This window comes from Mytilus edulis, chromosome 1 (assembly GCF_963676685.1).
Source record: "Mytilus edulis chromosome 1, xbMytEdul2.2, whole genome shotgun sequence".
Lineage (NCBI taxonomy): Eukaryota > Metazoa > Mollusca > Bivalvia > Mytilida > Mytilidae > Mytilus > Mytilus edulis.
In genome coordinates, this window is record NC_092344.1 from 88,722,499 (window position 1) to 88,746,009 (window position 23,511).

General features: G+C 32.4%; 2 protein-coding genes across 2 annotated transcripts in view; one reads left to right on the forward strand and one right to left on the reverse strand.

Annotated features, from left to right (window-relative positions):
* Positions 1-562: 562 nt before the first annotated feature.
* Positions 563-13,311, reverse strand: LOC139493969 (E3 ubiquitin-protein ligase Hakai-like). Its single transcript, XM_071282140.1, has 6 exons — positions 13,177-13,311; positions 7,439-7,612; positions 6,686-6,774; positions 6,249-6,335; positions 4,951-5,012; positions 563-4,125 (listed from the first exon to the last, which is right to left on the reverse strand). Exons 1-6 carry the CDS (start codon positions 13,187-13,189, stop codon positions 3,111-3,113), a joined length of 1,440 nt encoding a protein of 479 aa, XP_071138241.1. The 5' UTR covers positions 13,190-13,311; the 3' UTR covers positions 563-3,110.
* Positions 13,255-23,511, forward strand: part of LOC139493958 (ubiquitin carboxyl-terminal hydrolase 19-like) — a 39,921-nt gene continuing 29,664 nt past the window's right edge. Inside the window, exons 1-9 of the mRNA XM_071282130.1 lie at positions 13,255-13,561; positions 15,273-15,401; positions 15,893-16,023; positions 17,083-17,311; positions 18,541-18,587; positions 19,437-19,537; positions 20,132-20,203; positions 20,568-20,683; positions 21,030-21,241. Of these exons, the coding sequence (XP_071138231.1) occupies positions 13,495-13,561; positions 15,273-15,401; positions 15,893-16,023; positions 17,083-17,311; positions 18,541-18,587; positions 19,437-19,537; positions 20,132-20,203; positions 20,568-20,683; positions 21,030-21,241 (1,104 nt within the window). The 5' untranslated portion in view covers positions 13,255-13,494. The remainder of the gene's footprint in view (positions 13,562-15,272; positions 15,402-15,892; positions 16,024-17,082; positions 17,312-18,540; positions 18,588-19,436; positions 19,538-20,131; positions 20,204-20,567; positions 20,684-21,029; positions 21,242-23,511) is intronic.

Below are 23,511 nucleotides of genomic sequence, written 5' to 3' on the forward strand. Positions count from 1 at the left end.
CTTTTTTAGCCATGGCGTTGTCGGTTTGTTTTAGATTTGTGAGTTTGACTGTCCCTTTGGTATCTTTCGTCCCTCTTTTACAGATCAAGTTCAAATTTTGTTCCGGTCTGATAATTTTGTGTAGTTATGGTCCTTGGACTTAGAAAACTAACTCAAATATTCAGTTTTCCCCACTTTTACGTCATGCTTGAATATATTGATTAGATAATTGGTACATTGTTATATCATAACAAGTTACAATCAATTCCAATTGTGTTTAGTTCAGATTATTTTTTGCAGAGTTACGGTCCTTTGGCTTAGAAAATTCACTGAAATAATAAGTGTTCCACACTTTATTTCTGTCAAGCTTGAAGATATTGGTTTGATATTTGGTACACGTATATAGTTTTAAAATGACAAGTTACAAACCAAGTTTTTGAATTTGTTTCTGTCTGATGATTTTTTGCATAGTTATGGTCCTTAAACTTGGAAAATTCACTTCAATAAACAGTTGTCAACACTTTTTTTGTAAAACTTAATGCCCTCTCTGCTATGGCTGGGGCATAAAAAAGGTTTAAGCAAATTATATCATTTATATTTATTAACAAAAGAATGTTCAAGTTTCCAAAATTTACAGTCATTTTGATTCAATAAAAAAAACCAAAGCAAGGAAGTGCAAAGCATAAACCTACTCACTATAAAACATTGACAAAAATTCAAGACTTGTAAGGGTATAAAAAAAAATCAAAGTTTTGTCAAACAAAAATGGATTCCCAGCAGATTTAAAATTTGCTCACACCAAACAACCAAAGTTTCTCTGTAGGTGGGAAAATTGTTAAATACTTGGAATAGTTTGGAAATTTTCTAATATGTAATAAGTTTATAAGATCTTTTACATCTTATTTTGCTGACTTTAAAAGGACATGTCAAATCATTCTCATTTTGTTGAACTGATAAGACATTTCTGTGTTCAGTGAACTGCAAAATCTTGATCAAAATCCTAATTTTAACATATTTCTTTATCACCCTGTACTAAGTTTAAAGATGATATGGCCACTAGTTATGGTTAACTACTTTAACTTAATAATTTAAAGCTGGATGGACTAACAGATAGAGGTAATAAATCAAGATTGAAACACAGAAAAGACAACATAATTACAAGTACTACTGTAAGCAGGGCATGCACATTCTCATTTCACTAAACTGAGAGGACATGTCAAATTAAACTAATATTGCTGAACAGAAAAGACATGTAAAATTACAGTCATGTTGCTGTACAGAAAGTACATGTAAAATTACAGTCATGTTGTGAACAGAAAGTACATGTAAAATAACACTCATGTTGTGTACAGAAAGTACATATAAAATAACACTCATGTTGTGAACAGAAAGTACATATAAAATGTACAATACAATCATGTTGTTGAACAGAAAGTAAATGTAAAACTACACTCATGTTGCTGTGGGTGCAATAAACAGTTTCGTATAAAAAACTAGGGGTTATTCCCCCAACTAAAAATAGCCATGGAGGGAAACCCCTGTTTATTTACTCAATTGGTGAAAAAGTATCATGTTTTTTGTATTTGATTGTAAAAATTAGTTAATTAGCTTTCAGTTAAAACAGGTTGAATGATTGAAATAATTTTAAAAATTATATTAACTTTACATATTTTGAGGGGAGACAACACTGTAAACATCCTGTTTTTTTGGCAGTGAAAATTGAAAACTTATTTGCAGCCACTGTAGCTCTTTTCGGAGCAGGAAACCGCACCCTGAAACAAGATTTTTTTGAAAGGCCAGGTAAAAACCTACAAATTTCATACAGTATTAATTATGTAAAATGTGCATGGATCATGTCTTCATGGGTGTGCACATGACCTGGTTTCAAGTTTTTTATGTTCAAATTAGACCTATTTTCCCCATGTTCATTGGATGGAATATTTTTAATATATTAAAAGTACACATTATTTTTATTTCATTATAAACTAGAGAACATTCTGATTCCAGTGATATCTAGTTTTATACAAGTATCTTTATTAATCAGTCCACCACTAAGGGTCTATTATGCATGGTCCCTCAAAATGTGACGTCATAGAAAAAAACTGTTAATTGCACCCTGTACAGATAGTACATGTAAAATTACACTCATGTTGCTGTATAGAAAGTACATGTAAAATTACACTCATGTTGCTGTACAGATAGTACATGTAAAATTACAGTCATGTTGTTGATCAGAAAATACATGTAAAATAACAATCATGTTGTGTACAGAAAGTACTTGTAAAATAACAATCATGTTGTGTACAGAAAGTACTTGTAAAATAACAATCATGTTGTGTACAGAAAGTACTTGTAAAATAACAATCATGTTGCTGTACAGAAAGAACATGTAAAATGTACAATACAATCATGTTGTTGAACAGAAAGTACATGTAAAATTACATTCATGTTGCTTTACAGAAAGTACATGTAAAATTACACTCATGTTGCTGTACAGAAAGTACATGTAAAATTACAGTCATGTTGTTGAACAGAGCTTTCTTTGATTAATTAAAGTAAATTTATTAATAATTGAAACTGTACTTAAAGCAAAACAAAGACTTCACTAAACTTTAAGGATATTTGCTTATCATGATTTGGAATTTTTGTCAGATTTTTCGAAATCCTCTAGTTTTATCCATTTGAATGCCTTAAAATATTTTGCCCAAGGACCCCCATTTTTCTTTTAATGAATCTTTTGTATGTATAATTATAAGTCATTTGTAAAATGTTTGTGAAATCTTATTTATTTTTTTAATAGTTTTTGAAACCTTTAACCGGTCAATGATAAAGCTATGAAAAATCATGAGAGAAGATTTTCTCGCAAAAATTCCAATGATATCTCGAAAACAAGCACATTGACCCCTATATTTTTTTTGCTTTTTTGATTCCTCAATTAATCCCCTATCAATATATATTAGTGTTATGGAAAGCTATTTATTTTGAAACTGAGCAGCGAACTTCCTTAAGTTCATTAAAAATAAGTAAAAAAATGGATTTTCTGATCTTTTGTTACTTATAAAACATTTTTGTACTGAATAACAGATAGACAAAAAACAAATATACACAAACATACTTCACAAAATAAAATCTTAAAAGTATCTGTAAGAATCAGTCTGCGGTCTTTGTTGTTGAGGACCTAATGGTCCAGCACCTTGTGAATTAGGTGGTGGTCCAGGCCATGGTCCTCTTGTACCATGCCCAGCTTGCTGTCCAAACTGAGGCTTTGAAGTACTATCATCAAAATGTCCATGAGGAGATGGAAATCTTTGGGGAGGAGCAGCACTTCCTGCCATTGATAAATGTTGTGGCGGTGGACCACCAGGATGCATTATTGGTGGTGGCTGCGACATAGATAGATTTAGTCCAGATGTTGTCATGATGGTTGGAGGGGATGAAAATCTTGCTAAAGGCCCAAGATTTAATGGAGGAGCAGTGTATGAGCAAGGAGGTCCTTGATGCATTGCAGATGATTGGGAAAACATTGGTGGCGGCATGCCAGGAGGTGGCAATGATGTTTGAAATGTCACAGCTGGCATTCCCATTGGTGCATTCAAGTAATTCTGCCTCCTATAGTCTGTGTCCTCATGTATAGGTATAGAAATTAGGTTACTTCGTCCTTGTTGCATCATTGCTATATTAGCCTGATAACCTTCAATCTGTGATTGTGTAGGTGGCTGTTGTAAAGGCTGTGAAATAAGAGGAGGTTGGTGAATACCTCCCATTGTCTGTGGCAGAGTAGGAGGAGGAAAATGTGTAGGTACTACTAGGGGCTGGCTTGGGCCTCTAACTTCCTCGGACCTACGTGGGTATGACTCTCCTTGAAGAGGGGGTCTAGCGCTAGCATCTCCATCATTTCTAACTGATGAATACATTTCATGCTGAGAAGAAGTCTTAACTGATGATTTCACAGATTCTTTAGGTGTGGATGCTTTTGCATTTTCTGCTGCTTCCTTCAAATGGCGATGGTTAACATGAGCCTGTAAGTCTCGCTGTGATAGGTAAGTTCTACGACATCCTTCTGCTCCATGTTTGGCTCCTCCATAACTACAGACATACACAGTCCCTAAGGCTGACTGTTCAATTCTTTGGACTGGTTCATCACATCTGTAATTGATGTATCAATATAAAACATTTGTTAATAATTCAGCATTGGTTGCCTAATACTGTATAGCGGGTTATTTTGGTGGGTGTAAAATTTCAAGATTTTCATTGAAAAGGTTTATGAAATATTTTGCGGTTATTATTTTGGCGGATTCAAAACTTTTATCAAAACCTTTTGCATACCGATATGCACTTTAAAATTGGGGATTTTGCTCTATACATGAAAATATGTGAAAAATAACCCACTATACAGTAGTATATCTAATTTTTTTTAACTCAACTCTTCATAAGAGTGTTCTTGTCTAAGTTGGTCGATAATACTTGTCCATGTTCTTGTTCTTCTGTTGTACTGTTACACCACTGTCGCAGGTTAGTGGAGGGTTGTGATCCACCTTACATGTTTAACCCTGCCACATTCTGTATGTACATGCCTGCCCAGGTCAGGAGCCTGTAATTTAATGGTTGTCGATTGTTGATGTGTTACATATTTGTTTTTCGTTTATTTTTGTACATAAATCTGGCCGTCGGTTTTTCTCATTTGAATTGTTTTTCATTCGTCATTTCGGGGCCTTTTATAGCTGACTATGTGGTATGGATTTTGCTCATTGTTGAAGGCCATACAGTTGATAATTTCTGTGTCATTTGGTCTCTTGTGGAAGGTTGTCTCATTGGCAATCATACCACATCTTCTTTTTTAATATCTAGAAATTGTTAATATCATTACCCTTTTATGCATAGTAAAACATAACATAATAAAGCTTCAACAATTGATGTAGTTTGCATTTGCTAAAAGCGGATTTATTAACTGTCTTGATTATTTTTACTCACTTGCTGCACATTTTATCTGTCTTTCGTGCACAGTCTAGACAGAATACATGCTTGCATGGAATCTACAAAACAGATCTTTCTTACATAAATAAATTTTCCTGGGTTTTTTTCCCACCACAATCTATGTGGAAAACATGCTGATATGGTTTTTTTTAAGACAAATCATTCTTATAAATGTTAATCAGGGCAGAAAACATGCTTGTGACTGTTTAAAATGTTCCAAGAGGTTAACAGTTTGTATTGACATCTTATCTATAAATATGTTTCTCTATATTTTTTTTATTTTTTTATTTAAAATGATATCCATATCTTATTAGCCTGCCTATAATAATTTTAATAAAACTAACACACTGAACACTACTTTTTATACTAAGCAAATTTCTAAAAAAAAAATATCTGTAAAACTGTTTTTTTCTTTAAAATGGCCTGACTATTTTAAATACTTTCTGTCACAAATACTGCCAATTTCAACTTTACTTTACAATGATACTTATGATATCAGTTAGGTACACGGTGCAACTTTTTTATTGAGTGATTTTTGTTTTGCAACATATAATCTTGATAGGCAAAAGGGGGCTGAAATTGTGGATAGATAAAATTAATTTAACACCACCCGAATTTAATATCTGTACCATGTCAGGCTCTCTAGACCATGTCTTGTATGTTAACTGGGTTTTTTTTCCAGTGGAGTCAGATGTTGGTGGTTGATGTTGTGTATTACACTGTCCTGTATTTTTGTCAATAATGAATTCCTGTTTCATGTACTATAACAGCAATCCCTATTTTCTAAAAGTGTTTAAATTTTCATCATCATCATAAACCAATTATCTATACACTGAGGTGTCAAAATTAGTATGAATATCTTAACTGGGAACAAATCTGAACTGAAATATAGTGGAAATATGTAACTATTAATTTAAATGTTTGGTTTTATTGAAACTAGTCTAGACCCAATCAGTAACTAAATAATAACAAGAATGTGTCCAAAGTACATGGATGCCCCACTCACACTATCATTTTCCATGTTCAGTGGACCGTGAAATTGGGGTCAAAACTTTAATTTGGCATTAAAATTAAAAAAGATCATATCATGAGGAACATGTGTACTAAGTTTCAAGTTGATTGGACTTCAACTTCATCAAAAACTACCTTTACCAAAAACTTTAACCTGGAGCAGGACGAACGGATGCACAGAAGAACAAACGGACGAACAAACGAACGGAGGCATAGACCAGAAAACATAATGCCCTCTACTATCGTAGGTGGGTAGGTGGGGCATAAAAACAACAAATTCTTACCATCCTTCCATACAAAAGTATTGGGACATGACAAAGTTCACAGCAGTGAATCAATGGATCAACTACTTTTTCACCAATCAGGTTTACCTGAAAAATAAATTCAACCATATCATTATATCAGATAAATAATTATAAGTTTTTGTGAACAAATTATTACAAGAAAACTTTTGGATATAATGTGTATTACCTAGACATGCATTAAAAACTGAAAAAAAAAACGAATTAAAATAAATATCACAAAGAATTAAATGTTTTGTTGTCAGATAACAGATAATTTTGAAATAACTCTGATTTCTAAAATGTTATGAAGGATTTTTATGCTACTATCTAATTTCATGACTTCCAAAGTTTTCTTTATATCTCCTCATAAAAATAATAACATGAATCCCATTTTTCAGTTTAAAAATTATAATATATTTTTGTAAGGTTAAAATTACTTTGCTATTCCACTTGAGATGACCATTCTGGTGCAATGGTTCTCCTGGTCCTTGTTTGAATATTGGAGGTTCTATCAGGTCATCGTCTCCTGAAATAACAACGATATGTACATTAATCAAGTGTTGTGATTCCATGGGTGTTGGACAGACTGTGGCTTAATGTTAGAAGATATATCTGCTCTTATCTTTCTAAACATTAATATGTAGTATTTATGAAACAAAATCTTTTACATGAATAACTATTAACAACAGTTTAAACAATTTAGATGTATCTGTTTAATATAGTGTAGAACAGTTCATATACAATATAAAAGGTTTACTACATAATATTCAGACCATGTAAGTATATTAATCTGAAACTAGATGTGTTTGAACTTGGAACCAGAGGCATAGTCCTGATCGCAAAAAAAAGCTTGAGGCTATTTATAGGAGCGGAAAATTTTAAAAGTTCAAAGCCTGTAATAAAAAGTGAGTCCATTTATTAGTAAAATATGGAATTTTCCAAAAAATCAATCTTTTTCTTCTGTTGCTTTTTTTGGTCTCCAAGATTAGCTTTTGTCCAAGATTCATAACAATGCAGATTTTACAGGAACTGAATATGAAGGATATTCCTATAAATTTTACTTGCTATCACTATGCTAGAGTGTTTTCTCAAGGTGTTTCTAAATGGCAGCTGGTGACAACTTTTTTCAGATGTCAACTTTATTCAAGTTCAGTATTGTGTTGTGAAATGTTGTTATATCAAATACCAACCAAATTCTTCTTTTTCTTCCACAACTTGGACTTTTTTCTGTTTAGGTGGTGCTGATGTTTTCCTTGGACGACCTCTGGGTCTTGATGGCTGCTTTAGTTTTATTGCTATATTTTTCTTCACACTCCTTCCTCCAAGACCAGTACAACTGTCCCCTTCTGAGTCAAGTTCTAATTCTAAAATAAAGAATACTGTGTCTTAATAACTTGGTTGTATTTTGTCTACTGGTGTCTGAACTTTGACTGTACCAAGCATGTTTTGAGAAAATACAATGTAGATGGTGGTTAAGTTAAATTTCACTCTTGTTGGTGTAGACTGAATCAATGTAAAATAGGGTGATTGCTGGTAAATTTTAATATGTGAACATTTATACTGTATTAGTCCAGTCAAACTAAGTTTGAACCTCATAAGCATTAGCACTAGCATTAGGCTCCAAATATACACAGAAAAAAGTCCCAGAAAATCTAACTTGAGGAAAACTCAAATTTTGCTTTTTCAATTTCTAAATGGAACCATGGGAACTAAACATTTGAAAGGGAGATAAGTCCACAAAAATTAGTCTTTTTTTTTGGTCAGTTTTGGGTTGATTTTCTTAAAATTAATGTAAAATATGATACTTTGATGGGGTTTTAACTTTGTATAATCGTATTTAACTATATTATATAATCTTCTGCTCATGAAATGTACAAAACCGAAGTGTTGTTAGTATTTTTATTTTTTTTGCCACACTCTTCATAAAGAAATTGCAAATTTATGACTTTGTGACCATTTTGAAAAAAATAATGTGAATACTTTGTATTGGGTATTGTTTATATACATGAAATATATGCAGTGTTCTGGTCAGGTTGCCATTTGTATATGTCAGGCATTTTTTTTTTTTTAAACTAAGGGGGTGTTCATGCTACAGATAAAGAAAAAATATTTTGTATAGATTTTGCATGGAAAACCCAATTTTGTGAGAGAAAAAGAAAACTACACAATAGATTTTTAAGATGAGGAGATAGCCCTAATAATATGCTTTAGGATATATAAAAAAAAAGAATAAATATGGAGTCACCAGACTTGTTTCTTGTTACATACATGTTTTAAGTAAATTCACATCACATTCTATTATAATATACTTTATCTGATACATCTCCCGTTTTGTGGCAAAGATGAAAAAAAATCAATATTTTGACCAACTATGCCTCTGCATGAGAAGTAATGCATACATTGGAGACGCTTACTCTGTCTAATTTCTTTACAAATCTTTCAGTTTTATTAAGTTTGTATTAATGTAAAAAAGGACATGTTTTCAGCTGTGTATCACCTTCACTGGTGATTCAAAGAATGGATCTGTCGTAGAGTTGTCAATTGTCAGTTGTTTGATTATCAAAATAATTAATTCTTTGACTGTATCTTGTGAACCTTTACAAAAGATATTTAGCTAATCTGCAATCTATTCCATCTTCATGCCTTATATCTTATGTACTGTATTATACAACTGTACATATAGATTCTACTGACGAGGAAAGGTAACACTAAGGCCTAAATTAAAATATTGTTTGTTTGCCCTTTTCCGACCCTATTTTTTGAAACAGGGTAGGTAGGTAGGTAAAATATTTTCTTTTTCTTTCCCAAAAAATAACTTGGCTCGGTACATTTTTTGTCATGGGTAGGCAGGTAGGTATAATATTTGATTTTATAGATACAAAATCTGCATGATATTTTTTTTTGTCTGTATTGGTTTTGTTTAAGTATGATTTTACTGATCTTTACTATTATTAAAGTTTCTGGGAATAGTCCCAGGAAGTTATGAAAAAAAATTATCATGTAGAATGTAAAGTTTTAATTCATGAGCATGATAAGCACTACTATTTTGTTTTCAAATATCAAAATATAGGGCTGTGCGGCATATTTTTAACGTTTATATGCCTGGAACTTTTAATAGTTTTAACTTGCACAAATATTCTGTACTACGTACATGTACCTTGTACGCTTAACTCGACCCAAAAGTTTATTAATAGCATGGTTTGTGAAACAGCTGTACAATGTGCAATCTCTAGCATGTTTTATTCTGACATTCTACCAATTTTATCAAATTTTTAACTTAAATTATTAGAGATGATATCTGTGAAATAAAAAGAATATTTGACTAGAATATAAAGTCAAAGACACTACCCGGCAGTGCATTTCCCACCATCATCGTCATGCAACCAGTTAAAAGAGCTAAAACTAAGCATTTGTCTCATTTTACTTACAACCCTATAGAGACTGAGTGTTTAGAATCTACAAGACTTGGAACTTAGTTATCACATATTTTACATCACATTTATAAATGGTCTGTAAGGAAAACTTAGCGATTTTACTGCCAATTATTCTCCAATTTACAGGACTTTGGTTCATGTCAAATATAAATAAAATGTCAAAGCTGGTCATAGGCACCGTTAACATAATCATCCTGATCTACGGATCACCAAAGGTCATCCCTACATAGGATACAATGTCCGTTAACAAATTATTTTGTACGCACTTTGACCATGTTGATAATTTTGTATTGGACAAAATTTTTTGAATGAACCCTGCTCTTCAAGTATAAGGACACAGGGCAACGTTCGTCATATTATGATTTCAAAACTTTCAACATCGATTTCAATCAAATGCTTTGAATCTGTAACGCGCGTCTGGTGTATATATAAAATTTGAATTCATGTATCTATGATGTCAGAGTTAATTATCTAAAAGTGTTCATGCCAAATGCTCACGTGATACCAAAGGGATTTAACCTTATACAGGGAAGATGAAAACCCAAGGATTCTGGTACAAAAGTTTTGAGCAGGAAATAAAAATAGAAGATTTTCGGTAGGAAAGGAAAAAAAAAGAAAAAAAATATTGCTGGTAAATACAAATTAAAGATTTCAGTCGGAACGAATTTATCGGGTCGGTCGGTAAAGGGCAAACAAACAATATTTTAATTCAAGCCTAAACGCTAAAGCGGCCCAAAGGTTAAGCTGAATTATTAGTTCAGTCAAGGTGGCCAAGTGGTCTAGAGGAATGGCTGGATGGACACAGTGCAGGCTGTGTTGTCTCGATATCCCAATAGCATGAGTCTGAATCCAAGCAAGGGAAGAACAAAAATTTGCGGATTGTTGTGCTGATACATTTGTGATTTAAGCATAATAGTTATATATTTCAGCCGTGTATGATTCTACCTATTCTATTCTATTCTACCTTTTAGTGACTGCTTTCAACAAATTGAAGATTATGTCACAGTAGGAAACTTACAACAAGACATAGATTGAAAAATGTACAATTTAAAAAAAAATACGAAAAGTTTGAAAGAGTCTACTGAAGTGCAATTAAGTGAATTTACAATGTTATCCGGTAGTTTGTTCCAGTCGGTAATAGTTCTTGGAAAATAGGATTCTATTCTGTACTGTGTTTTGCAGGATGGAATTTGGAAGCTGTTCAAATTAGAATGTCTTGTTTGTCTTGTTTGTGGAATTAATTTAGTATTTTTAGGTATTGCAACCTTTTCGTGTTCAATTTTGTAAAGCATTACCAATCTGGAGTCTTTTCTTCTGTCAGAGAGACTGTGCCATTCAAGATGTTGTATCATGTTACCAACGCTTGAGGGGTTTCTGTATTTGTTGGTAACAAAACGTGCAGCCCTCCTTTGAACCTTTTCAATGCTATCTATGTCTTGTTGTAAGTATGGATCCCAAACAGAGCAAGTATACTCTAGTGATGGTCTTACTAGGGACTTATATGCTTGCTCTTTAATGGATGTTGAATTTATGTTAAAATGATAATACATGTATCACCATCACTGATTGAATGGATGGATCTGCCGTAGAGTTGTCTATTTATAGAGGTAGTTATACATATATTATACATTGTGCCTGTAAGAGTCTATAGTATATATATATATATGTAACACTCAGAAACGTGTCCTTCCCCCCAAACGTGTCCGATTCCCCCAAACGTGTTCACATCAACGTCACTGAACTCTAAAACATGTCTAGTTGTAAAAACAGCGCCAAACCATATCATTTGTATAAACGCCCAAACATGTCCATTTTTTAATAAACACTTAAACGTGTTCAATCCCCCAAATGTGTCCATATGTTTTTTTAACTAGAAATGTCATTTGTGTCAATATTATAAGTATGTAGGTTATTTGGTTATTGCTTTTTCAGCAATGTATACTCATTTTGCTATTTCATTAAAAAGTAGAAAATAACTTTAGATCTATTTTTCAAAACAGACAGAATAACCTGGTAAAAGTGGGGGCGTTTGTTAAGCTATGTTGAATGTAAATGTAAGCAGCCATGCTCAGTTAAGTTGTAGATTTACAATCAGATACCTCGTGTAGGGAGAATGTCCCGTTCACTGCGCAATTCTAACTAAAGATAAACAAAAATCGTTTTTACTCTCCCTTAATTATTTTAGATTAAAATCCTAACTAGTGTTGATCACGAATAACCGTAAAAATTTAAGCCCAATCCTCAATTCCCGGTATGATAATAGAACCCTTGCAGATTTCCAAAAAGAGCAGGCTAATGCCGCTACAAGGCAGCACTCGCACCCGCAGAGTGGAAAGGGATTAATATAAGTTGCAAAACTTGTTTCCCAATCCACTATAATTAAATATGTTTAAACTAAATAAAATGATAAAAAAGAAGATGTGGTATGATTGTCAATGAGATAACTCCCAATTAAAGACCACATGACACAGAAATTAACAACTCGTCACCGTACGGCCTTCAAAAATGAGTAAAGTCCATACCGTTTTAAAAGCTATAAAAGACACCGAAAGGACAAATGTATTTTTGCTAACATTATATCGTTTAAATAATGCATGAAATATTTCACTTGGGACGTTATGTCTCTTATGTGTGTGTCATTAGTGATGCTCGAAACATAAAATTTATTAAAAAAAACCCTGATAACCAGCATTTGACCAGTTTATGATTTGAAAAACTTTTAAAATACCAGACTGAGAATTGAAAAAGGAAGTCAAATATGCTGAAAGCCCGTTGTGCAATATTCAGATTAATTTAAAAGCATCATTGGAGTTTATTAGTACAAACTGTAGTTCAACTGTACAAGAATTATTTGTATGTTCGCTAAAAATGAGCATGAAATACTTGCAACTGGCCAATAAGCAAATACAGTCTAAAGTGAATGCATATGTTACAGAGTGAACTTACAATTATGATGATCGTTAATAACCTGCATTGAACAAACTAATGCTAATAAATGACCACAATATCAACAGTGTCCGTAATTAAAGAATAGCCGTTAAACGTTATTGATTTCATTTAGGAGTCCTCAATTAGGACATACCTGTATTTGCGCTGAAAGACGTGAGACGTTCCTGCATGTTATAGTGGACTCGTTTTGGCGAATAACAATTATTGGACACGTTTTGGGGTCATAGAATCGGACACGTTTCACATTTGGGGAATATTGAATATTACGGACATGTTTGGGGGAATCGGACACGTTTGGGGGAAGGACACGTTTAGGAGTGTCACATATAAATTATTTATCAATTTTAAACTCTCAAATTATCTCAGATTATTTCAACCAGGTTTTGTTATCATTTGTTTGATAATGATTTTGTATTTGCGAAATGACCTATTGTTATTCGTGTCAGAGGGAATTTTCAGAGTATCATGTCGTAAAATTTCTGTCTATCTCTTTAATGCATGTTAATGTTACATCGCTTTTTAGTAAAAAGTGCATGCCAGTTTACCTTCATCTGCCATTTTCCTTAATAAACCGAAAGTAAAAACAGACAAGCATTTCCATTGGTTGATTAGATTTGGAAAATATAACGAGAGCTTTGATTCGCTCTTAAACTGTCGGCATGTAGTAGTTGGGTTCTGTAATCAGCTCAAAAATAATACAGAAAAATAAAGATTTATTAAATGTTCCAAAACTGGACACTAAAATTTTAGACGATACCTCCAAAATAGAGCAAAGTCCAAAGAAGAGAAAGCACACAGGCGAAGTGTGCGCAGAAGAACAACACAAGAGACAAAAGACACTTGATGTCCAGGAGACAAAAGAAATGTCAACAAAGATGAGAGAAATGTCTGATGAAAAGCAAGGTTCAACAGCCAGAGCGAATTTCAAAAGTACACCTCATTCCTTTGCACTTATTAAACAACCATTCACTTATAAATTACTGGGCAAAATGTCAAATTCGGTTCAATACGCATAAGTCATTGTTAGTGCTTCTTTTTCTATACAAACAATGTCAATCATGTCATATCAACATCAATACACCTTATTGTTGTATGGAAATCTGTACCAGTTGACCTGAGAATCAGCGCTGCTTGAGTGACTGACATCATCCAACAATCACTTTTCCATTATGGCGTCAGATAATTCTTTTGTGACGTCAAAATTTTACTAGAACTGAACCTTTTGGTAGTCCAACATTGGCAGATAAATAGCGATAAGGTGTATATGATGAGATATATAAGCACATACATGTATATCTTTGGGATTTATAAGTGCCTTACTTTCCAATTGGTAGATATTTTCCTTTGCTCAATCTCTCATTTTTGAAGAAAAGAATATATATATATACATCATGTATCCTTAGTTATGACACAATTGACTAAGTCTTGTATTCAGGCATTCCAAGGGTTCCAAATAAACCCTCTGAACAGACTAGTCCAGTTTAGATTTATGTTTTACTGTTAAGAAGCAGTTATTATTGGAATCTGGGTCTGTTCGTGCCCATTCACGTTCGCGCCCATTCTCGTTCGCACCCTTTCACTTTTGCAACTACACATTCCCACCCTACACGTTTGCGCCCAATTTTTTTATTGGTTTTGTGTTTAATGACTTTGTAATAAAGTTTTGGCAGAAAAATAAATTGAGACATTTTTTTTTTGTGTTGAATAAATCTTAATGCCTCAAAATAAATTGAGACAATGTTTTTTTTGCGTTGAATAAATCTAATCATGTTTTGGATTGTATATTGTTAAAACAAATAAATAATCAGTTTCTAAATAAAGTGTGATTCTGTCAACGTTTTGTTGTTGTTGTGTTGAATAACTCTTAATCATATTTTGGTTAGTGTATTGCTATAATGTTATTTCAAAATAAAGTGAGATTCTGACGGGTTTTTTTTTCAAGCTGTCACAGTAAAAACAATTATCTTTTGTGTTTTTCATTTAAAATCTTCATTTTTTTTAATCATACCAAGCTTAATTCATGCAGTACTAATATTTACATCAAAGCAATTTAAACAACAATCATGATTTTCTAATTATTCAACTAGAATTTACTTTAAAATTGTGTGCGAACGGACTTTGGGTGCGAATGTGCGAGGTGCGAACGTGTAGGGTGCGAAAGTGTATTGGGCGCGAACGGACCTGATACCTTATTATTGCCAAATAAGTCCAAATGATATCCATATAAAGCCTTCCAAGTTCAACAATAAGGAAAGCTCATACCCCTATACTATATAGTCACCTATAAATGACTGACATTGCAAAATTTTAAACAATTGAAATAAAACAAAAAACAGCATTAATGACAAATCAATAAATGACAAACAAATATGACAATTTTTATGACAGACAGTAACCAACAACAACTACTCAGCTTTCAATAAAATTCAATCGATAAGTTTGTTTTCCCTGACGAATGGAAAGGCTTATTGACTACAGGCTAAGCTAAGCTGCAGTTCAGTGTAAAAGAATTTCTTTTAATGGTGAGATGTTATATTTTTTTTTACAGCTATGTTTTGATTGGTACATATACTGTCATTTTGACTGTCATGACTGTTATTAAAATAAATTTTCATTTTAATATTCAAATTTATTTTCATAGAACTTTCATATACCTGGAAACAGTCTGAAGATGAACTCATTATGGTATTTGATCAAGAAGGTTTAACACCTAATCAGAAAGATTTGGATATATCTTTTGGTGATCAGTATGTCCTGATAAAGTTTCCAGGTAGGATATTTTCAATATTTGTTTTTTTCATCACTTTCATACCAAAAAAATACTGGCGTAGTGCACAATATTCTGAGCCCAGCAATCATCTGACTTTTTAGACTAGTAAAATATGTCCATTTTAATAAAAATATAAAAGAAAGGTTTAAAAATTGACTTTGAGATGTTATTTCAAATAAAAAAAACATTCATGGTAAGGATGTCAGAATATCAACAAATTCATGGTAAGGACGAATATCAACAAATTCAAGTAAAAGATCTTAATGCTCAAGACAAGACCAAAAATTTTAAGCTGAAATACATGTAGATTGATAAACAAACAGTAATAGTAGATAAAGACTTTGTATAACACATGCAACTAGATTTTAGAGTGTGTAATGCCTTTGAAGATAAAGACAAGACATCTGCACTTGTTCTCTGTTCACATAAAATGTATCATAAACTTGTAAATTAAAATGCTGACTAATACAGTTTATACTGGGTTGTTTCAGATGGAAAGCAGACATGGTCTTTAATATTTGCTAAAAATATTGATAGAGAAAATACTAAAGTACAATGGAAGAAGAAAAAATTACATATAATGATGAAGAAAAAATGTCCTCAGATTTGGTCATCATTAGAGGTAAGCAATATATTTAGCTCACTTACATGTGACCAGAGGTTTTGTAATAGCTAAGTGTGTCATGTATTCTTTGTTTCTGTACAGGAAACATGGACACAATGACATTCCAAATTTATTTATTTCCCAGTGACATTATATGTTAATAAGCTGATATATAAAGATGACATATTAGCCTAAACAGTTATTTACAGTTTAAAAAAGTATTTATAGTGTAAACCATTTTATATATGAGTTAAAATAAAATTGAGAATGGAAATGGGGAATGTGTCAAAGAGACAACAACCCGCCCAAATAAAAAACAACAGCAGAGGGTCACCAACAGGTCTTCAATGTAGCGAGAAATTCCCGCACCCGGAGGCGTCCTTCAGCTGGCCCCTAAACAAATATATACTAGTCCAGTGATAATGAACGCCATACTAATTTCCAAATTGTACACAAGAAACTAAAATTAAAATAATACAAGACTAACAAAGGCCAGAGGCTCCTGACTTGGGACAGGCGCAAAAATGCGGCGGGATTAAACATGTTTGTGAGATCTCAACCCTCCCCCTATACCTCTAACCAATGTAGTAAAGTAAACGCATAACAATACGCACATTAAAATTCAGTTCAAGAGAAATCCGAGTCTGATGTCAGAAGATGTAACCAAAGAAAATAAACAAAATGACAATAATACATAAATAACAACAGACTACTAGCAGTTAACTGACATGCCAGCTCCAGACTTCAACTAAACTGACTGAAAGATTATGATTTCATCATATGAACATCAGGCACAATCCTTCCCGTTAGAGGTTTAGTATCATACCATCATAACATATATGAGAAGAACATAACCCGTGTCATGCCAACAACTGTTTTTAGAATAAATGTGTTTAGTTCCGATGCAAAGACCTTATCAATGACTCAATATTAACGCCAAAATATGCAATCTTTAATGACTTGACAACAGTATCGTAATTATATCCCTTCTTAATAAGTCTATTCAAAGGTTGCATGTTATTAGGCATAGTATTATTAAAGCTTCATTTAAAAATATATAATTTTTATCTTCTTTAGAGAGTTCTGAAAAAGCTTCAATCCGAACCCAGTTCTGAAGATATTTCAGAGGCCAAGAAGACTGATCTAAGTTCTGTGTCTTCTACTGAAGTTATGACCTCTGGTCAGGCATCAGGTGACACACCTTCCCCAGACCAAATGAGTACCAGCGAGGCTACTGGAGATGATTCAGGACAGGGAGATACTCAAACATCAGATGAATATTGTGTTGATAAGGACAAAGAAGAAGGTACATGTACACCTTAGACTTTTTCTTAAAACACTGCATCTTTTTGTTGGGAAGCAGAAAACAAGACATAGATATGTCTTTACATAATAGACATTCTATTAATGTTCCTTCCTAGATATGATAGATATATACATATAGATTTATTCTCCCGTGTGCATACATATATCCAAATTGAATTTCCAATGCTCATTTGAATAAGATTTCTCAAAAAAACATTTATAATGTGGAAATTTAGATAGGGACTTCCAGTAAGAAGTTGACCAATTTGGCTTTTGTGTTACCACATGAATGTACCTAAAAACTGAAAATAGCAAAATGTTTTCTATTGCATTGTCTGGCTAGATATATTTAAATTCCTCTCTACCTGTGGTCTTGTTTGTACACACAATAATATACATTGCAGTTTGTTGAACATTCTTTCAGGGATCCTGCTTTTGGGCAACTAGGGCAAATAACATTGCTTTCCCAACTGCCAAAAATCAAAATCCTAGTGTTGAAAAAAAAGATATTTTACAATTTCAGGTATTAAACAACAATTATTTTCGTTTATTAAGAAATAAATTTAAATACATAGACAATTAAGTTTTGAATTGGAAGCAGGTTGTAGACTGATTGTATTTTTATTCAAAAGAACATTGTTCCATGAAAGCTCTAAGCAGAAAGTTCTACAGAAAAGGGACAGTGAAGGCTTAATATCTAGGACAAGGTTACTAATTTGAATTATATGATTTTTATGCCCCACCTACGATAGTAGAGGGGCATTATGTTTTCTGATCCATTCGTTCGTCCGCAAGTTCGTTTGTTCGTCTGTTCCGCTTCAGTTAAAGTTTTTGGTCAAGGTAGTTTTTGATAAAGCTGCAGTCCAATCAACTTGAAACTTAGTACACATGTTCCTTATGATATGATCTTTCTAATTTTAAGGCTAAATTAGACTTTTGAGTTTTGACCCCAATTTCATGGTCTACTGAACATAGAAAATGGAAGTGCCAGTTTCAGGTTAAATTTTTTGGTCAAGGTAGTTTTTGATGAAGTTGAAGTCCAATCAACTTGAAACTTAGTACACATTTTCCCTATGGTATGATCTTTCTAATTTTAATGCCAAATTAGATTTTTGACCCAATTTCATGGTCCACTGAACATGGAAAATGATAGTGCAAGTGGGGCATCCATGTACTTTGGACACATTCTTGTTTAGTTTCCATTTGATTTCCTACTCTCATATTTTTTAGAACCAGTTTACCAACTCGAGCATGTAAAAAACAGCTTCTTGGAAAAGGTAATTGTTATATTAATAGAATGTAGCTCTATATTTTTCAATGAATACTAGAATTATTGCTGATAATTTTTAATACAAGGTCATATACTTGAGAACAGTAACTTTTAAGCACTTGATTACAAAGTAGCATTTCTGAAATGGTTATTGTTTGTACCGATCAATATATAAAAGAAGAACAGTAAGAGTACCAAATAAAAAATTCAAAAGTTCCTTAAAAGTCTTTTTTTTTTAAATTAAATATCAAAACTTAGATTCTTTAATGTTAATAGTTAAGAAGATGTATCATGGAAAATAACCATAACAACTGTAAATAAATGCACACATACAACATACAGGACATAAATTTCTGAATTAACAGAAATGTTCTACCAGTGTCTAGTTAAGTTTAATTTAAGAATCAAGACCAGCATGTTGGTCTTGTACAAACCAGGGTTCATATACATATCACATTAACATGTTCTCTTCTCCAATTTGTATTTAAATTGTCACTGGGTGTTTAACAGTCAACCATCAACATCATTATCTTGTTACTCAGTTATTTATCCAAGATTGTTGATTTATATTCTTTTTATCTCTTAACTACACCTGGTTATGCTGTTACTACCTGTACTTGTGCTTACCTTAAAATTTCATTAAAAAGTATTCACTGAACTTTTAATCTACCCAAATTTGTGTCCAAATTATCTCACAATTGATTTTTGTGGAAAGCAATTTTATGAAGTATGCTGTTGCATTTTTAAATTCAGTATTGGTTTGGCATACATCTTATCCTAACTATACAGTAACAGTTTGATAATGGAGTAAACATATTAAATTACCATTTTTTATCATCACTATCTTTATTTTTAGGACGACACCATGACAGTACAGATCTATGTTAAAGAAGTAAAAAAAGATACAGTAGAAGTCAAAATGACAGACCAAACATTCTCTGTCAAATTCTCAACAATGTATGTTATCAACCTATCATACAGATTATATAACAATATTATAAATCCTGTCTGAGTTGGGACAAAAAAATATTACAATAATGTAGAACCTGTTTTCAGTAAAAGGGGCATTACTGTTCATGTTCATCGCTTTGACTCAATTCTCATATTGGGATTTATAACATTCTCAAATGTATTTCCAAAAGTGACTTAACAGGAAGTCTTTCTTTGTGTAAAAATAAGGAGATGTGGTATGAATGACAATGAGAAAACTATCCACCAGAATTCAAGTGTCAGATGTAGATATTTAGTTTTTATTACCAACAAAAATGAAAACACTGATGATCATATGATAGTTCTTTACAGCCTAAAAAAATACATGCTGGAACAAAGCTGATTCGAGATAAAATTTCTTAATTGAAGTAATTGTCTCTATATACTAGCCTGTACATGACACTCATAAAACAATACAACACAAAAAAAAATACTGAAAAAGAAAAATTATTTTGCCAAGCAGTCCATTAATTTCAAATATTACTCCTATTTATAATCATGATGACATTTTAATCATCCTTAAATGAATTGATTAAACTAAGAGTTAATTATTTTTTTCAGGAATCCTCAGTTTTTGAACCTGCACAAAGATACAACCAGTGATACAATATTTAACTGGGAAGTAAAACTCAAGTAAGAATTCTGTTATTAATATTTTCATTGCTTTTATGTTATATTTTGATAAATTGAAGTTTTGTGTTTCTAAATTGACATTACATTTGCATGCATTCTTTTATAAAATGTAAAGCAATATTTGGACTTGATATTTGATAATTATATTTGCTTTAAAGTCATTGAAATTAATGAATGTCTGGATACTTTTGGATAATTTTTACTTCCTTGGGTTAGCTTATAGGTTTTAATTGTTATTAGTCTCACAATAACTAGTTTCTGATCAAACAATCGCTATTTTTTCCAAATGCTTCACAATTTGAATGCTAGGGAAGGCATATTATTTTCTGGGCACAGCTGTTTATGTTGTTGTTTTTTATTAAAGACATGAAATTGTACCAGAAAAATGCAGATACAAATTATCTCCATCAGTACTGGAGATAACACTTTCCAAGGAAGTCAGTAAAAGATGGGGTGCTTTAGAGGCACCACAAAGGAAAGGTGAGAGTAGTTTTATAGATTTACCTCTTGTCTGGATACTAAAGGCTCCAGTATTTAGAAATATAGGTTTCTGCTTTTAGTTAAAAAATGAGATAATAACTTAATAATAAAATTAACTACAAAGATATACTCCCATCTATTATAATAGACAGGTATCTTTATCAAAAGAAGCTGTCTCTATAGACACCTTTCAAAGTAGGTCATTCCTCCTTTGAGGCCTCTCATATGTTTGATAGTAAAAAAATAGGTTTTGGATTAAAAATATAAATAACAAATAATGGTATCCCTATAAAAGGCTTTATATTTTTTGCACTACACTATCATTTACCAATTTCTTGTATTTCAGAGACTGCCCCAGCACCTAAATCTGACGAGTGGTTACCCACAACATCATCATCCTCGTCCTCAGAAAACAAATCCAGTTCCGCAAAACCTAAAATTGTACAGTTTGATGAGTTGGAGGATCCTGTTATCACTAAGAAACAGGAGAGAGATGAAGACAACAGAGCCATGGCAGACTCTATGAAAGGGGCTACTGGTACTTCAGCATCATCTCAGGTATATTTAAATGCTAACTGTTTAAAACTTTAGAATTAAGGAACAGTTAAAAAGTCGATTTCTTTATATTCAACGAAGTGCAAATTTTCTATAGGCTTGTTTGCTGATTTTAAGGTCTCTCATAGCTTGCTATGCTGTATGGGTATTGGAAAGCACTTTTTGTTTATGGCCACCACCTATAAAATTATATTTTACTTTGCATACATACATGCACAGTTAAAAATACAAAAATAATCACACGATTTTACTTTGTGACTTTCCCCATACAAAAGTAATTGAAGTGCCTTCACCACCACCACCCCCATCCTTTCTCCCTTCCACATATTTTTTTTTCTGGAATAGCCCTAAGCTAATTGTTATGGTTATATTTTTATACGACCGCAAAATTTGAAAAAAATTTCGTCGTATATTGCTATCACGTTGGCGTCGTTGTCGTCGTCGTCCGAATACTTTTAGTTTTCGCACTCTAACTTTAGTAAAAGTGAATGGAAATCTATGAAATTTTAACACAAGGTTTATGACCACAAAAGGAAGGTTGGTATTGATTTTGGGAGTTTTGGTCCCAACATTTTAGGAATTAGGGGCCAAAAAGGGCCCAAATAAGCATTTTCTTGGTTTTCGCACTATAACTTTAGTTTAAGTTAATAGAAATCTATGAAATTTTGACACAAGATTTATGACCACAAAAAAAACGGTTGGGATTGATTTTGGGAGTTTTGGTTTCAACAGTTTAGGAATTAGGGGCCAAAAAAGGGCCCAAATAAGCATTATTCTTGGTTTTCGCACAATAACTTTAGTTTAAGTAAATAGAAATCAATGAAATTTAAACACAATGTTAATGACTACAAAAGGAAGGTTGGTATTGATTTTGGGAGTTTAGGTCCCAACAGTTTAGGAATTAGGGGCCAAAAAGGGACCCAAATAAGCATTTTTCTTGGTTTTCGCACCATAACGTTAGTATAAGTAAATAGAAATCTATGAAATTTAAACACAAGGTTTATGACCATAAAAGGAAGTTGGTATTGATTTTGGGAGTTTTGGTCCCAACAGAATAAGGGGCCCAAAGGGTCCAAAATTAAACTTTGTTTGATTTCATCAAAATTGAATAATTGGGGTTCTTTGATATGCCGAATCTAACTGTCATGACTGTGTATGTAGATTCTTAACTTTTGGTTCGTTTTCAAATTGGTCTACATAAAGGTCCAAAGGGTCCAAAATTAAACTTAGTTTGATTTTGACAAAAAATGAATCAGTTAGGTTCTTTGATATGCTGAATCTAAAAATGTACTTAGATTCTTGATTATTGGCCCAGTTTTCAAGTTGGTCCAAATCGGGGTCCAAAATTAAACTTTGTTTGATTTCATCAAAAATTGAATAAATGGGGTTCTTTGATATACCAAATCTAACTGTGTATGTAGATTCTTCATTTTTGGTCCTGTTTTCAAATTGGTCTACACTAAAGTCCAAAGGGTCCAAAATTAAACTTATTCTGATTTTAACAAAAATTGAAATCTTGGGGTTCTTTGATATGCTGAAACCAAAAATGTACTTAGATTTTTTATTATGGGCCCAGTTTTCAAGTTGGTTCAAATCAGGATCTAAAATTATTATATTAAGTATTGTGCAATAGCAAGTCTTTTCAATTGCACAGTATTGCGCAATGGCAAGAAATATCTAATTGCACAATATTGTGAAATAGCAAATTTTTTTTAATTAGAGTTATCTTTCTTTGTCCAGAATAGTAAGCAAGAAATATCTAATTGCAAAATATTGTGCAATAGCAAGATTTTTTTTTAATTGGAGTTATCTTTCTTTGTCCAGAATCAACTTAAATCTTTGTTATATAAATTTCATAAATAAAAAAGAAAATTTCTTCAAACATTTTTTTGAGAGGATTAATATTCAACAGCATAGTGAATTGCTCTAAGAGAAAACAAAAATTTTAAGTTCATTAGAACACATTCATTCTGTGTCAGAAACCTATGATGTGTCAACTATTTAATCACAATCCAAATTTAGAGCTGAATCCAGCTTGAATGTTGTGTCCATACTTGCCCCAACCGTTCAGGGTTCAACCTCTGCGGTCGTATAAAGCTACGCCCTGCGGAGCATCTGGTTATTATTTTTATTTCGTTATTTTATTTTATTAAATCAACAACTTATAGATTGTATGTCTTTCTCAAAATTTGTTTCTTTTTTATACGACCGCAAAATTTGAAAAAAATTTCGGCGTATATTGCTATCACGTTGGCGTCTTCGTCGTCGTCGTC